The sequence below is a fragment of the Lampris incognitus genome, chromosome 2 (genome assembly GCF_029633865.1).
Source record: "Lampris incognitus isolate fLamInc1 chromosome 2, fLamInc1.hap2, whole genome shotgun sequence".
In the NCBI taxonomy this organism is placed as follows: Eukaryota; Metazoa; Chordata; class Actinopteri; order Lampriformes; family Lampridae; genus Lampris; species Lampris incognitus.
This window is the reverse complement of record NC_079212.1, coordinates 80,961,745-80,977,724: the sequence shown is the minus strand read 5'-3', so window position 1 is coordinate 80,977,724 and position 15,980 is coordinate 80,961,745. Positions and strand designations below refer to the sequence as shown.

Genomic DNA, 15,980 nt, shown 5'->3' with positions numbered 1-15,980 from the left:
CACCACGTGCCTCCTCCGATACATGTGGAGTCTCCAGCCGCTTCTTTTCACCTGCCAGTGAGGAGTTTCACCAGGGGGACGGAGCGCGTGGGAGGATCACGCTACCCCCCCCCTCGAACAGGCACGCCGCCCCAACCGACCAGAGGAGGCGCTATTGCAGCGACCAGGACACATACCCACATCCGGCTTCCCACCCGCAGACACGGCCAATTGTGTCGGTAAGGATGCCCGACCAAGCCGGAGGTAACACGGGGATTCGAACCGGCGATCCCCGTGTTGGTAGGCAACGGAATAGACCGCCACGCCACCCGGACGCCTGATGGCAGTGGAGATTTTAACTAGATTGTTTAACACAATATTGTAAAGTGAGGATGCCTGAGAAGTGCACTGAGGAAAAAAAGGTATGTTGGATTTACGTAGAAAATTATGTACATCGGTTGCATGTATTAAAGTTATGTTTTCTAAAAATAAATTATGTTTATGAATGAATTTATTTATGTTTACTTATGAATCATGTCATATATACGATATGCATTTTTGTAAATTGTACAACCCCACCTCTCCCCTGTTTTCAGTGTGGAGGAGAAGCATACTGGTACCAATGTTCAAGAATAAGGGCGAAGTGCAGAACCGCAGCAACTACAGAGGTATAAAGCTGATCAGCCACAGCATGAAGACATGTTGGGTTGCAGACAGTGGCACTGATGAAAAGACAGGAGGTGTATGGCAGAGTTGAAGATGCTATGATTTTCATTGGGAGTGATGAAGAAGGATATGATTAGGAACGAGTATATTAGAGGGAGAGCTCAGGTTGGACGGTTTGGAGACAAAGCAAGAGAGGCGAGATTGAGATGGTTTGGACATGTGTGGAGGAGAGATGCTGGGTATATTGGGAGAAGGCTGCTGAATATGGAGCTGCCAGGGAAGAGGAGAACAGGAAGGCCAAAGAGGAGGTTTATGGATGCGTTGAGGGAGGACATGCAGGTGGCTGGTGTGACAGAGGAAGATGCAGAGGACAGGAAGAGATGGAAACGCATGATCCGCTGTGGTGAAAGAAGACGACTAAGAAATACATCATGGCTGTGATGGTGCATGGAACGAACCTACGTGTGACCACAGGGGCTCACCTCTTGGTAGAGGGATTTTCATAGATTCATCCTGCTCCATGTTCTGAAAGTAGCAAAATAGGCGCTGGCAAAAGTCCTCTGGAAAGTCCTCCACCTCCAGGTAGGTTTTAAGGAAGAGACAGAAACCCACTGCATCGATTCGCTGAGAAGAACACGTCAAACAGTCAGAAAACAGAGAATGTGTCTGAATAGTGTGTGTGTGTGTGTGTGTGTGTGTGTGTGTGTGTGTGTGTGTGTGTGTGTGTGTGTGTGTGTGTGTGTGTGTGTGTGTGTGTGTGTGTGTGTGTGTGTTTTATTCCGTGCAGCTAAATCTGTTCTAATTTTCCACCTCACCTCTCCAAACCTGTGGTGAACCAGCCGACCACCGGAATGAAACTGCTTAATCACATCTTTCACCCTCACGCTGCTGTCTGCAGGAGACATGTTCAAAAACAGATTTGTGACTGTGGCTTGTAGTATTGAATGAGCTAGAACTTTTCTTTTTGAATGGTAACAAATGAAAATATCAGTTTCTCATTTAAACTTAAGTCAGATAATGTGATTGAAGAAGGTGTGATGTAAACTTCTACTTCATAAATGACTGATTTAAATGTGACTCACTAGTGAAAAATATCATCCAGTTAAGACACCCTAGCAATTAATTTAGTGCAATCGCAAATTTTCCATTGTCATACTTATGACAATACTATTGTATAAAAACAATCCTCAAACCAATAATTGAAAATAAGATTCCTGGCTCGTATTGTATTGATCTTCATGAGGTGTTCAAGTCCCATCGTACATTTCAAGGCCTAAATCCCACTGATGTTTCCATAGAGACCCATTCAGGTTTCCATAGAGCCGCATAATGTTTCCATAAAGATTTGGGTTGTGCTACCCTGCAGGTAAGAGAGTTTCTCTTGGGATACTTGTATTTACAGTCATTTGAGTATGTAAGACAGCATAAATACCAAATAGCAAATTACGTGTATAACAGATGGGCAACAAAATGGTAGTGCGTTCCATCCAGTTTGTGCCATCGTGTTGACTGATGCTGTTGGGAATGGTTTATTGTTTGAGAAAGATGCTGCCTTCCAACAGTTGCTGAAGAATACTACCTTAAGGTTTTATAGTTGTAGTTGCTCCTTTAACTCGAGTGACAAATCGAGAAACAAGTAATATGGTGTTAAGTTAAAACTTGGGGAAATGGCGAAATCCAGATAGTCGACATCATAGAGTAAAAAAAATCTCTTAGAAACAGAAACAATTACATTTTCAGAAAAGCTATACTTGTTTATCTCATCTATTAAGACCCAATGCAATCTACATGACTTCTATAGCACTGTTATGATGTACTGGTGTTATGACGTAGGATACATCATAAGTTTCGTCTTCTTTTACTTTGAATACCATGAGACGATGGTGAGAAGAAGACACATACATTCCATGTACTGCTGGAGCTGGATGAAATCAACAGGAGTTAGGTACCCTTCCGAGTCTGCAGACAATGCCATCGGGACCGGCTGACTGCAAAGAGGCAATGACAAGACAGTCAGGGAATCAATGACCAACGAGGTGTGAGGGCGAGCATGGACACATAGTGTGAAACTGTTATCCAGGAGGGGATGAAGACATATTCATTCACTGTATTCTAACAGTGACTCACATGGACACGTGTTCCTCCATTCCTTGGCTAGCACATAGTGCCAAAAAAACTAAACTCTTTCCCAGAGTGCCAAAAAAAACCTCACTTTTCCCACATAGTGCCACTAGCATACAGTGCCAGAAACCCCACTTTTCCCATTGATCAACTATTAATGGAAGAATGTTGTACTATCAGTACACATTTCCAGTAAACAAAGCTTTATAGTGGGACAGAATGCAGTAGAGCTCATGCCTGTGATAAAATGAAATGTCTTCAAGCAGAGAAATTGGGACCGTTTACATGTTTAGTATGTTAAGGAGGAAAATTAAAATTTCCAAATTAAAATTTCGAAATTTCGCATAAGTATGTGTCACAAAAAAGTTTCCCCGTGTAATACAAATAATATTGAATAGTTTTGCCTTTACTGAGAATCTGTAACTCCAGGTGACAGTGATTTCATAAGCTATGTGTAGCACAGCCTCGCCATCACAGATTAGTCTGACTAAAAGAAAAAAGGAGAATTAATCAACAATAATCCTCAGCTTGCATAGACTGTGGTGAGTAATGTGTGTAATTTTCCCCTTTGGACAAGTATCCCAGCTGACCAGGAACCATTTTATTAGAGACTTTACTCAGTGCAAGCAACAATTAAACCCAGTGTTTGAAGAGTGGCTTCCACTAGACAGGAATAATGTCTGCAGCCAGGATGACTGATGACTGTTGAATCACCAGCTTTCAAGCAGGACTGCCTCTCGGTGATTCAAATGCAAATACAGTACGCAACTCTTCCACAGGGTTGTTGAAAGCGAAAACCCACGATGAAACCCACGATGTCTTACCTTGTGCAGGGCGTTCTGTAACCTGCGGCGGCAGAAAGCAAAGGCAAAAGGTAAAGGAGAAAGTAATGGCAAAAGGTAAAGGTAAACAAGTGGCTGCAAACACAAAAGCTAGAATATATAACTATGGACGTCAACGCTGCCAGTTTGTACACGTATGCAAATGTCTGTCGGTGTATTAACGGATAGAAGGGATTAGGGAGAGTGAAGGAGGAGCTTTTGTGAGATAATGGCATTTGGCGTCACATAGTACTCATGCAGATAGAGACTTGCACGCGCGCGCGCCGCACACACACACACACACACACACACACTGGTGTTCGAGTTATAATTTTGTCATGATGAAACATTCAGCAGCATCTGAAATAATTCAAAATACAATATTCAAGTGTGCATAAAACCAAATCACATCTTTAAAGTAATCCACAAAAATAGTAATGATTGAAAGGGAATAAAAATGTTGCCCAGAATTGTCACAGTCCATCTTTATCAATCGCTTGGAGAGGCTAGTGAACTCGCAGGTGAGGAAGTGGCTTGGACTGCCAAGGTGCCTCAGCAGTGTTGGACTCTACGGCAATGGAGCCCTCGCACTGCCAATTTCCAGCCTGGTTGAGGAATTCAAATGTGCCAAAGTGAGGCTGGACATGTCCCTCACAGAATCCCGAGACCCAATAGTGAGAGGAGTTGCTCCAACCCTAGCAACAGGGAAGAAATGGACCCCGGCTGCAGCTGTACTGGAGGCGAAATCTGCCCTCCGCCACCGAGACGTAGTAGGCCATGTTCAACAAGGCAGAGGCGGCCTTGGCCTGGGAATAAAAACACCTACCTGGCAAAAGGAGAGACGCCGTCTGGGCTGCCAGGGTGAACAGCTAACCACAGGTCACACACCCAGGACCGATCAACCTGTGGTGGGCCTGCCTCAGCGGAGGGTGTCTTGTGATAAAAGGCCGAAACACCCTGTGATGCTGAGGTACACAACTGATGATGTGTCCTGGTGGTGGCAATGTCACCTTGGCAGACATCTCCAGTTTGATCTCCACTGAATCTGTTGCAGTGCAAACACTAGGGATTTTAACAACCAGTCCTTTTTTTGAATCTTGAATATCTGGAGTAAACCAGTGACCGCTGCGAAAGGGCAGCTGACAATCAGGGAAAGACCAGATGACGGCCTGGAAAGACTGCTGACAGGAGGGAATAGACTCCAATGGGGTCGGTATGGGCTAGCGACTCATACTAGCAGGATCCAACGCTAGTTAGCGTTCATGGATCCACCCAATATTGCTACGAAAACTTTCAGGAGAAGAATACCCCCAGAGTCTGCGACAGTGGGGGCGCAAGATGACTTACAGGTGGATCACACGGTAACGGAACAAGGAAAGGATTTGACAACGAGTCGGATGACCAGCACTGCAACCGATGGATCATCAGCACTGGCAGGATAAAAGCTGCACAGCTGCATCTGTGGCTGGTCAAAGGTTACATCAGTGAAGGGTCTTAAGATCCATCAAGGCAAAAAGAAGTGCCTTAGTGAGCTCGGTAAGGGGCCTCGCATTGACCAATACTTCTTAAGAAGTAGGCCAAATCAGTCAAGTGAAGCCCGGAGGCAGGAGAACCCCCACAGTCCTCAGGGTATCAGCACCCCAGACGAAGCTCAATGTTGCATAGACCCTCCAGTGGACTCCGGTCTGGAGCCTGGCCAGCCACAGCCAGCAGCAGAGAGGAAGATGGAAGGAAGAAAACCTCAAATCCTGTGGCCCAAGTCCAGCCAGAAGATTGAGTGGGAGACCATCAACTCTGACCTTGTCCTCTTACTAGAAGGTCAAAAGAGAACAGTTGAAAGAAAACTGGAGAACATGGGAGCCATCATTTACAGCTATGGCGTAGAGAGATTTGGAGTGAAGGAGAAGATACCCAGTAGGCAGAAAGACCCTTCAACTCAGCCCAAATCCAGGAGACAGCGGGAAATTGACAGGTTGGTGAAGGAGAGAAGACAACTGAGGAAGCAGTGGAGGAAGGCCACAGAGGGAGAGAGGGTTGGGCTTGACGCACTGCAGGCTGAAATAAAGCAGCATTTGACAAAGCTGCGAAGAGCAGAACACCTCAGACGACAGCATAAAAGGAAAGAACGGGCTAGGACCCGTTTCTACAGCAACCCTTACAGCTTTGTCAAGAGCCTTTTTGACAGCAAGAAAAATGGGAGCCTTGGAGTCCCCATACGAGATCTGGAAGAACACCTAAAGAAGACCTACTCTGATGTCCGGAGACATGAGCCAGTCACCATCCCGGATGACATTCCACCAATTCACCCACCTGACCACCATATGGACACAAGACCCCCCATATGGAGCGAGGTGGAGAGGACGGTAAAGCAGGCAAGATCGATGTCAGCTCCTGGGCCCAATGGTATCCAGTATAGACTCTATAAGAACACTCCTGGAGTCCTGAAATACCTCTGGAAGCTGATGAAAGTGGCATGGCAGAAAAGAGTCATACCCAGGGCATGGCGAAGAGCAGGAGGCATTCTGATCCCCAAGGAAAAGAACTCTTCCTGCATCAGCCAGTTTCGCCAGATCAGCCTTCTTAATGTAGAGGGAAAGATATTTTTTAGTGTGATTGCCCAAAGGCTCTCCACATTCCTGCAAAGAAACAACTTTGTTGATACATCAGTGCAGAAAGCCGGGATCCATGGCTTCTCAGGATGTCTGGAGCATGCTAATATCATCTGGCACCAGATACAAGCTGCCAAGAAAGAACGGAGAGACCTGCACGTGGTTTTCTTAGACCTTGCCAACGCTTTTGGATCAGTTCCTCACAAGATCCTGTGGACGGCGTTTGATTTTTTCCATGTCCCCAAAAATATCACGGAGTTGGTCAAGACCTATTTTCAGGATCTCCAGTTCTGTGTCACAACACAGAACACCACCACCACTTGGCAACATCTGGAAATGGGCATTATGGCGGGCTGCACTATTTCCCCCCTGGCATTCATCATGGCAATGGAGCTCGTCATCCGTGCATCGCGATGGGTGGTGGGAGGCGAAAGGTCCAGGAATGGCCTGCGTCTTCCACCAATCCGGGCGTACATGGATGACTTGACCACCATAGCAACAACAAAACCATGCACCAGGCGCCTGCTGCAGAAACTCCAGGAGAACATCAAGTGGGCACGAATGGAGTTTAAACCAAGCAAATCTCGCAGCATCTCCATTGTCAAAGGCCAACTAGTAGATGAACGGTTCTGCATTAGTGATCAACCAATCCCCACGGTCCGGGAGAAGCCCATCAAGAGCCTCGGACGGTGGTACAATGCAGACCTCAAAGACACCCAGCAACTGGAGCAACTTCGCCAGGATACAACCAGTGGCCTCAGGCAAATCAACAACACTGCACTGCCCGGGAAGTTGAAGCTTTGGTGCTTTCAGTTTGGGCTGCTACCCCGACTCATGTGGCCAATAACTCTGTACGAAGTCTCACTATCTCATGCCAATCGCTTGGAGAGGCTAGTGAACTCGCAGGTGAGGAAGTGGCTTGGACTGCCAAGGTGCCTCAGCAGTGTTGGACTCTACGGCAATGGAGCCCTCGCACTGCCAATTTCCAGCCTGGTTGAGGAATTCAAATGTGCCAAAGTGAGGCTGGACATGTCCCTCACAGAATCCCGAGACCCAATAGTGAGAGGAGTTGCTCCAACCCTAGCAACAGGGAAGAAATGGACCCCGGTTGCAGCTGTACTGGAGGCGAAATCTGCCCTCCGCCACCGAGACGTAGTAGGCCATGTTCAACAAGGCAGAGGCGGCCTTGGCCTGGGAATAAAAACACCTACCTGGCAAAAGGCGACTACTACCGAACGGCGAACTATGGTGGTTGAGGAGGTCCGCCGACAGGAAGAAGCAGCCAGATGTGTTAAAGCCGTAGCACAAGCCAAACAGGGTCGCTGGATGAGGTGGGAGGGTGTTGAAAAGAGGATTCTCACATGGAGTGAGCTCTGGAGCATGGAATCAAACAGGCTGAGTTTCATCATCAAGGCCACATATGATGTCCTGCCCTCTCCCATAAATCTAAATCTCTGGTTTGGAGAGAATCCATCTTGCTCCCTGTGTACAGCCCCAGCAACCCTCAAGCATATCTTGGTTGGCTGCAAGACCAGCCTTACCCAAGGCAGATACACCTGGCGACACAATCAGGTGCTCAGGTGCTTGGCAGCTGAACTCGATTGCAAGAGGGTTTCCATCAATGCCCAACCCTTCAACAACCAGGAAGGGCCCCGGCGTTTCCCAGCTTTCATTCGAGAGGGGGATAAACTGAAGGCCAACCCTTCACTTCCCAACTTAGGCTCACTAAACTCAGCCAGGGATTGGGAAATGCGAGTGGACTTAGGCCAGAAGCTCATCTTCCCGACAGAGATCGCAACAACCACCTTGCGACCAGACCTCATCCTCTGGTCCAATGCTAACCAGCTCGCTTACATCATTGAGCTCACAGTCCCCTGGGAGGATGCAGTCGATGAAGCGTACGAGCGTAAGAAGCTGCGGTACGCCAACCTAGCAGCCGAAGCAGAGGACAGAGGCTGGAAGGTGAAGGTGCGCCCTGTGGAGGTGGGTTGTGGGGGCTTTGTTGCCAGCTCCACAGCAAAACTCCTGAGGGAACTAGGAGTCAGGGGGCAGGCCCACAGGAGAGTGATCAAAGAGCTAGCCAACACTGCTGAGAGGACTAGCCACTGGATCTGGCTCAAAAGGAGAGACGCCATCTGGGCTGCCAGGGTGAACAGCTAACCACAGGGCACACACCCAGGACCGATCAACCTGTGGTGGGCCTGCCTCAGCGGAGGGTGTCTTGTGATAAAAGGCCGAAACACCCTGTGATGCTGAGGTACACAACTGATGATGTGTCCTGGTGGTGGCAATGTCACCTTGGCAGACATCTCCAGTTTGATCTCCACTGAATCTGTTGCAGTGCAAACACTAGGGATTTTAACAACCAGTCCTTTTTTTGAATCTTTATACCTCCACTTCCTGCCCTCCTGTTTCCCGCTTGTGTGATTACCTGCCCCACACCAATTTGTTGCACCTGTGTCTAATTGTCTCCATCCCTGGTGTATTTAGTCTGTGTGCTCCCTGTCTTCTGTGCCAGTTCGTCTTGATCCTTGCGTGACAGCGTTCCAGCATTTGTTCCGCTTGTGTTTTCCCAGTGAGTGGTCTAGATCCAACCCAGTCGCATGGACTTTCGTGATCGCATCATGTTAATTAATCTATCGTGAGACCATCACGATTATGACCTGATTTACGTGATGTGGTCACGATCTGATAGAACCCTAACCCTAACCCTAACCTTCGTGACCACATCACGTAAATCAGGTCATAATCGTGATGGCGTCACGATCGAAAGTCCGTGCGACTAGGTAGTCTAGATCAGACCTGAGTGTTTTTGGACTTTGCCTTTTGCTTCTCGTTTTTGGATACCTTTGCTGAGCTGATTGACCTCCGTTTACCGAACCTCCTGCTGAATAAAGGACTTGATTTTTGTCCTATCCTCGAGTGTGTTTGCATTCTGGGTCCTGTTCTAGTTCATTGCTTGAAAGTACGAACTGGCCAAACATGGGCCCAGCAGATACGTACTCTACACGCTCCGTTCTTCAGGCACTCAATCTCAAGATCCAGTCGCAAGATAAGCCGATCGGTCATCTTCGCCACCACATAAGAGAATTGACCGACCGACAAGATTCTACCGTGACAGCATTCGGTACACTACTGAACTTCATGGTCGAGCAAATGCAGAAGCTGCAGATTCAGCCAGCGGGTCCACAGCCGGCTCCCTCCATGCTTCTGGATCCGAGCGTCACCCACCTACTTCAGCCTCAACCCTTCTCACTCTGTCCCGACCTGAACGTTTCTCCGGAGACTTCGGCGATTGCAGAGCCTTCCTCTCCCAGTGCGATCTTCACTTCGAGTTTCAGTTAGCAGCCTTCCCCACTGAACGATCCAAGATCGTCTACCTCATCTCTCACCTGACCGGCAGTGCCGAGGCTTGGGCTACAGCCGAGTGGCGTCCTAAGTCCCCCATCTGCAATTCCCTGTCTGCCTTTTCCGAAGCCTTTCCCCAGATTTTCCAGCAGACGGCACCGAGTCGAGAGGCGGCCAGGGCTCGAGTGAAGCTTCGTCAGGGCCGTCAATGGGTTTAGGACTACGCCATAGAATTTTGCACACTGGCAGCCAAGAGCAAGTGGAATCAGTTGGCTCTTTTTGACGCTTTCCGGGATGGGTTATCTGAGCCCCTTAAAGACCATCTGGCTCCCCTCGACTTACCTGCTGACCTGGATTCCCTCATCGCCATGTGTATCAAGATTGATAAAGGCTCCTAGACAGAGAAAGAGGACGGTCTCGCTCCCGTTGTTCACAGCCTCGCCTGCAGAGGCTCCCGAGCGCTACTTCATGGAGGCGTAATTCACCTGAGCATCCTACGGCACCCTCTTCTGTCCTAGGGGAACCCATGCAGCTCGGGCGCAGTCGACTTATTCCCGCGGAAAGACAACGACGCATGACAGAGAGACGCTGCCTGTACTGCGGGCTCTCGGGGCATTTCATTGCCAGCTGAGAGAAAGAGCCCCGGTTAAGGTGAGAGCTTTCTCGAGCAGAACTCAGACTGTTTCCAACCCCTCTCATATTCAGTCAAAAGTTACTCTGTCCATCCCTTCAAACTAAACTGAACAAATTGTCTTGATTGAGTCAGGTTCAGATGCAAACCTCATGAGCTATCAATTCGCACAACAGTTAGCTCTCAAACAACCACTCGAAGCCAGCGCCATTGATGGAAGAATTATCTGCAAGGTGACACATCGTACCCAATCTATTACACTGTCTTTTCCTGATTCACACAGTGAAAGGATCCGTTTTCACGTTTTCAACACCCACTCATCCTAGGCTTCCCCTGGCTGTCACAACACAATCCCCATATAGACTGGTCCACTGGTCAGATCATCTCCTAGCGGAATTTTTGTGCTACTAACTGTCTCAAAAGTGTGTCATTGTCCTCCTGTGCCGCCCCTGTTCTTCAGTCTATCCTTACAGACTCTGAGACCCAGGACCGTCTCTGGTTCTGCATTGCTACCACGACCTCCGACAGGTCTTCAGTAAGATCAAGGCTTCTTCCCTTCCCCTTCATCGACCCTATGATTGCCCCATAGACTTGCCGGGGACTTCGCCCCCGAAGGGACGACTCTATTCGCTATCAGGTCCGGAAACGCAGGCGATGAAAAAATATGTGGAGGAGTCGTTGACAGCAGGCATCATCCATCCATCCTCCTCTCCAGCGGGAGCTGGATTTTTCTCCGTTGAGAAGAAGGTCAAGTCCCTCAGACCCTGCACTGACTACCAGGGATTGAAGGAAATTACTGTTCGCAACAGGTACCCCCTCTCTTTGATTTCCTCTGCTTTCAAACTGTTACATGGTGCTGTTACATGGTGGTCAAAACTAACACTCCCAACGACCGTCGCTGCTTAACATCGGACCACAAAGAGCCATGCACATCAATAACTCTGATAACGACGGGCGTGGCTAAACATCGGAACACAAAAGAGCCACGCATATCAATACTTCTGATAACGACGGGCGTTGCTAAACATCGGAACACAAAGAGCCATGGACATCAATAGCTCTGATAACGTCTCCAAAGAGGATAAATATCTGAGTTTCATCACCAGCCAGTCAGACTAGCTTGGTCTAGTCAGAAAGGCACGAACTGAGGAAGCCTCTTGGATGAGAGGCGAAACGTCTTCACGGATATATATCAAGTCCAGTTGCACTCGATTCAATTCCTTTGGATAACCATGACCTGGATGAATGAGAACATTCACAGACATGGTGCTAAAGTATTCTCTAAAATTAGATCTAAGAAATGCTAACCATCTGGTTAGGATAAGGGAGGGGGACGTGTTACGTTATAATATTGTTGCAGCTAACGTTGCATTCGGAGAAACGATGGACGGTGGAGATGAGGAAACATTTAGCCAAGCCTGGCGTATTTATTAGCGAGCTGTACACACATCAGTCTCACGGTGACAGCTCTCACTCAACAAAATCTGAACTGATTCATCACATGGCGCGTCTCCTATATAAGGAACGTTATGACGCAAACATGTGTCCTCTATACCCAGCGCCTTAGCGCCTCACAGTGGCACAATTATAATACTGAACATATTCACTTAACATATAAAACAGTAGTACTGTGGTGGACACGTATTGGGGACAGAATTCAACCCAGGAACTAAGGGTTAAGTCATGGTTGCCCTGGCAGGTTAACGCAGGGTTAAGTTATGGTTGTCCGGCCAGTTTTCTGGTTATTCTTGCCGCCTCCGCTCGGTCGAGCTGTGGTTTTGTTGTCTCTCTGATTTACCGTGGATTAAAGAAAGTTGCCTACACGGCTAAAGTGTGAACCTACGGTCTTCTCCGTTCCTTCGGCTCTACAGTACAGTATTAGCCTACTTGTATATCAACTGAGGCCACATTAACATGTCTCTTAACACCCCCACTCGTACTCAGGTTGCTGTAATCTAAGCAAAAATACAGAATGTGGATCTTTGTCTTTTTGGCATAAACACAGTGGTCGGATGGGTTTTGTGTGAACCCATTCTCAGTTAGACAATCGTGCAAAATCCTATTCCAATTCCGCCCGGATTGTTTTACATCATGAAGCGATTTCTCTAGCTTATAAAATAGACCATCACCCTTCTCTTCATAACCCTCTGGTGGATTGATGTAGATCTCATAATCTATCGGAGCGTGCAAGTACGCTGTTTTCACATCCATCTGATGCAGGAGTAGGTTCTTCTGTGCTCCTTTCTGTAGCACCACTCTTACACTCGTCAGGTTTGCCGTTGGTGAAAAAGTTTCATCATAGTCTATCCCCATTCTCTGGCTGTAACCCTTGGCCACAAACCGTGCTTTGTACTTGTCTCTTCCATCTACATCACTCTTGATAGAGTAAACCCATCTACCCCCCACTGTTTTCTTGCCTTTTGGCAGGGTTGTCAGGGTAAACGTTCTGTTTGTTATGGCTCGCCCACCCCACGCCGGCAGCCAATCGGCTCGTCAGGGCCGGGCTTAGTCATCAGGGCTGGGCTTAAGTTTGGTGGCCTCCCACGTGCCCGTTGTCAGTTGGTGTTGTAACCTCCCTGCAGTAGCGGCGACCCTCCTCTCACGGTTTTTTTCTCTACGAACTCATCCCAGCCCTTGGTTCATGTTTTTCCCTTGCAAAGTTTCCCCGTGGAAGTATCCTGCCTTGTTCCCGTTTGGATTACCCGCGAGTTTTTTTCCCCCTTGGACTTTCCGTTTTTTCCTTGTCGCTCATTGCCTTCCTATGTTTTTTCGGCTAACCCCATCTCTGTCTGGTGTCGTGCGCTTGGGGTCTTCCACAAACCCTAACAGTACGAACTGACCATGACGACCCCAGCCGACACGGAGAGCGTACCGGCCAGCCCGCTTCGAGCGGCCCTCATCGAACAGATCCGCCTGACTAACTCCCATACCCAGCAGCTAGAGGCGGCCTCCGCCGCGGTGAGAGATCTTCAGACTTGGGTCCCGCCCCTCCAGGCCTGTATGGGTAACCTAACGAGGCAGCAGGCAGCGTTGGCGAGCCAACAAGCAGAGATCCTGCGGCAGTTGCAAACCATCACGGCGGCTCTCACCATCCAGCCGCCGGGCCAGCCTGCCCCTGGTGTCGTGGGTAACCCGCCCCCTGGGCCGGCGGCCCCAGTTAACCCTGTGGGGCTCAACCCAGTTCCCCGGGAGCCCTGCCTCTCCAGCCCACGACCATTTGATGGCGACTTTGAGACCTGTGCCATGTTCATCATGCAGTGTGAGCTGGTCTTCCTGCACCCACCCAGCATGTTCACGTCTGATGCTGCCCGGGTCGCTTAGTGACTAACCTGCTCACAGGCCGAGCAGCTCAGTGGGCCACTGCTTCCTGGTCCATGAAGGCCAGTTTCTGCCTCACCTACAAGGCCTTTGAGGCGGAACTACGGAAGGTTTTCCACCATCCAGTCGGTGGCCAGGACCCTGGTGCTCGGCTGAGCAGTATCCAGCAGGGCAGTGGCAGTGTCACAGACTACTCGGTGGAGTTCAGGCTGGCCGCAGCTGAGAGCGCCTGGAACGACCAATCACTTCGGGTCACCTTCCGGAGAGATCTCAGCGAGGCTGTCAAGGACCAGCTAGCCACCCGGGAGGAGCCCACCTCCCTCATCGATGGACGCCTCCGGGAGAGGAGGCGCGAGCGAGCCCTGCGTGGATCCCCTTCCATTCCCCAGTCGTCCAGCACTCCTGACAGGATCCCTACTCCTGTTCGCCCCACTTTCCCTGTGGCCGTTTCTCCCCCCGCACCCCAGACCATGACGGGGGAGGAACCTATGCAGCTGGGGCGCACGCGCCTTAGTCCGGCCGAACGGGAGGCCCGGTTCAAGGCGGGTCAATGCCTCTACTGTGGCCAGAAGGGACATCTGATCAGCGGCTGCCCCACTCGGCCAAAAGACTAGGCTCACTGGGGCCCCGGGAGATCCTAGTGAGCCGACTTTCCTGTTCCCGCCATCCTGCCCCACAGAACCATCTAGTTAGCGTTACCCTGGCCTGGGCTGACCAGCGGCTCACGGTGGGTGCACTCCTCGACTTGGGGGCTGATGAGTGTTTCCTGGACTCGGAGTTTACGGCCCAGGCTAACATCCCGCTAGAGACGCTGGAGAAGCCCATGGAGGCCTTCGCGCTGGACGCGCGCTGCCTGGCCAGCGTCACCCAACGCACCCACCCTGTCTCTCTCACCATAGCAGGTAACCATGTGGAGAGACTTGGGTTCTACATCATCCAGTCCCCGTTAGTCCCTGTGATCCTAGGGCGCCCCTGGTTCGTGCAGCATGAGCCACACATCGCCTGGGCCTCCGGTTGTTGTGGTTACACCGCCCCGAGCTGCCTCCCCGGCACGTTCAAGCCACTCCCCCAGCTCGGACGTGCCGGAAACATCCGAGCGCTCGGCTCGCGCTCTGAGGAGACGAGCGCTGCACTGTGCCAGGTGTTTGCCATCATCCATCAGGCACACCTGTGGCAATCAGGCAGCCTTCTACAAGAAGCCCCCCAGAACGTCTCTCAGTGCTTCGACGTACTGAACCCTGCGATTCTCCCTCCGCGATTTCCACGGCTCCCCGCGTCTCCCTCGTCCCCAGCGACCTTCACGTTTCTCCCCGGACCTCTCCTGCGATCTCCCCCCTTGTCCCTCTATCTGGACCCCTCCTTTCGGACTCGACTTCCCGGATCTCGGACCTGGACTTTCTCGGACAACCCCTCTTGGATCACGGACTGGACTTTCTCGCCAGGTGCACGCACATTTTTTCAACAGCTCCTGGTCATTTACATACCGCACCACACATTGGCTAAAAACACTCGCACATAGTTATACACGCAAACCACGGGACACCACACATAGTTTATTCACACATCCCACTAACCGAACGCCTTTTTTTCACCATACATTTCCCTCCCACAATAAAACCTCCCTTTGTAGCTTTTGAAGTCATCTCGTGTCTGTCTGTCTTGGGTTTCGCCACACGGGTCAGGTTCTGGTGCGCGAGCATAACAGAACGTCGAAGCCATTATGGACCCAGGCAAACCCAAGGAGCGGACGGTCCCTGTGACGCCCCAGAGCCCCGTTCCCCTAGAGGCAGTAGTAAGAAGTCACAGTTGCCAACTTGCCTCTCTCAACTCAGAGCTTACCACTCCCTTCACCCGTGTCACCGGAGAGATCAGCGATCTTCAGTCCGGCTCCCAGGCCGCGACGAGCGCGTTAGATGCCCTCACCGCGCAGATCGCTGCACTCTCTACAGCGGTCTCCAGGATGAGCGACCACCCTGCCCTGGCCTCGGTCTCTGCCCCCAGCTCGGCCTCCCGTTTCCCCGTTTCCGGTCCCGACGTTCACCCTCCTCCGAGTCAACCCCCACTGGACCCCCGGTGCGAGCCTAACCTCCCCTGCCCCAAGGCCTTCGGTGGGGAGTTCGAGCTGTGCAGGGGTTTCCTTGGTCAGTGTGAGCTCCTGTTCAAACACCAGCCAGCTAGGTATAGGACAGGAGAGACCAAGGTAGCCCTTGTCATGTCCCTCCTCACCGGCAAAGCCCTCAGCTGGGCCATAGCGGCGGTAGGCCATACCGAGCAGCTCGCCTCGGACTATGGTGCCTTCCGCCGCGAGTTCAATCTGGTGTTCGACCCCCCAGCTGACGGGCAGGACGCTGCCGGCCGCCTCCATTCCATCCAACAGGGAGCCAGGTCGGTGGCAGATTATTCCTTGGAGGTAAGGATACTCGCGGCAGACAGTGGGTGGGATGACACTGCGCTCAAGAGCGCGTACAGGAGGGGCCTGAGCGAGCC

The 15,980-nt window shown here is 50.6% G+C and overlaps 1 protein-coding gene across 1 annotated transcript in view; it reads right to left on the bottom strand.

Annotated features, from left to right (window-relative positions):
* dgkab (diacylglycerol kinase, alpha b) overlaps positions 1-2,620 on the bottom strand; it is a 201,651-nt gene extending 199,031 nt beyond the window's left edge. Inside the window, 3 exon segments of the mRNA XM_056273361.1 lie at positions 1,128-1,269; positions 1,461-1,537; positions 2,548-2,620. Coding sequence (XP_056129336.1) covers positions 1,128-1,269; positions 1,461-1,537; positions 2,548-2,620 — 292 coding nt within the window.
* Between the last annotated feature and the right edge of the window lie 13,360 nt (positions 2,621-15,980).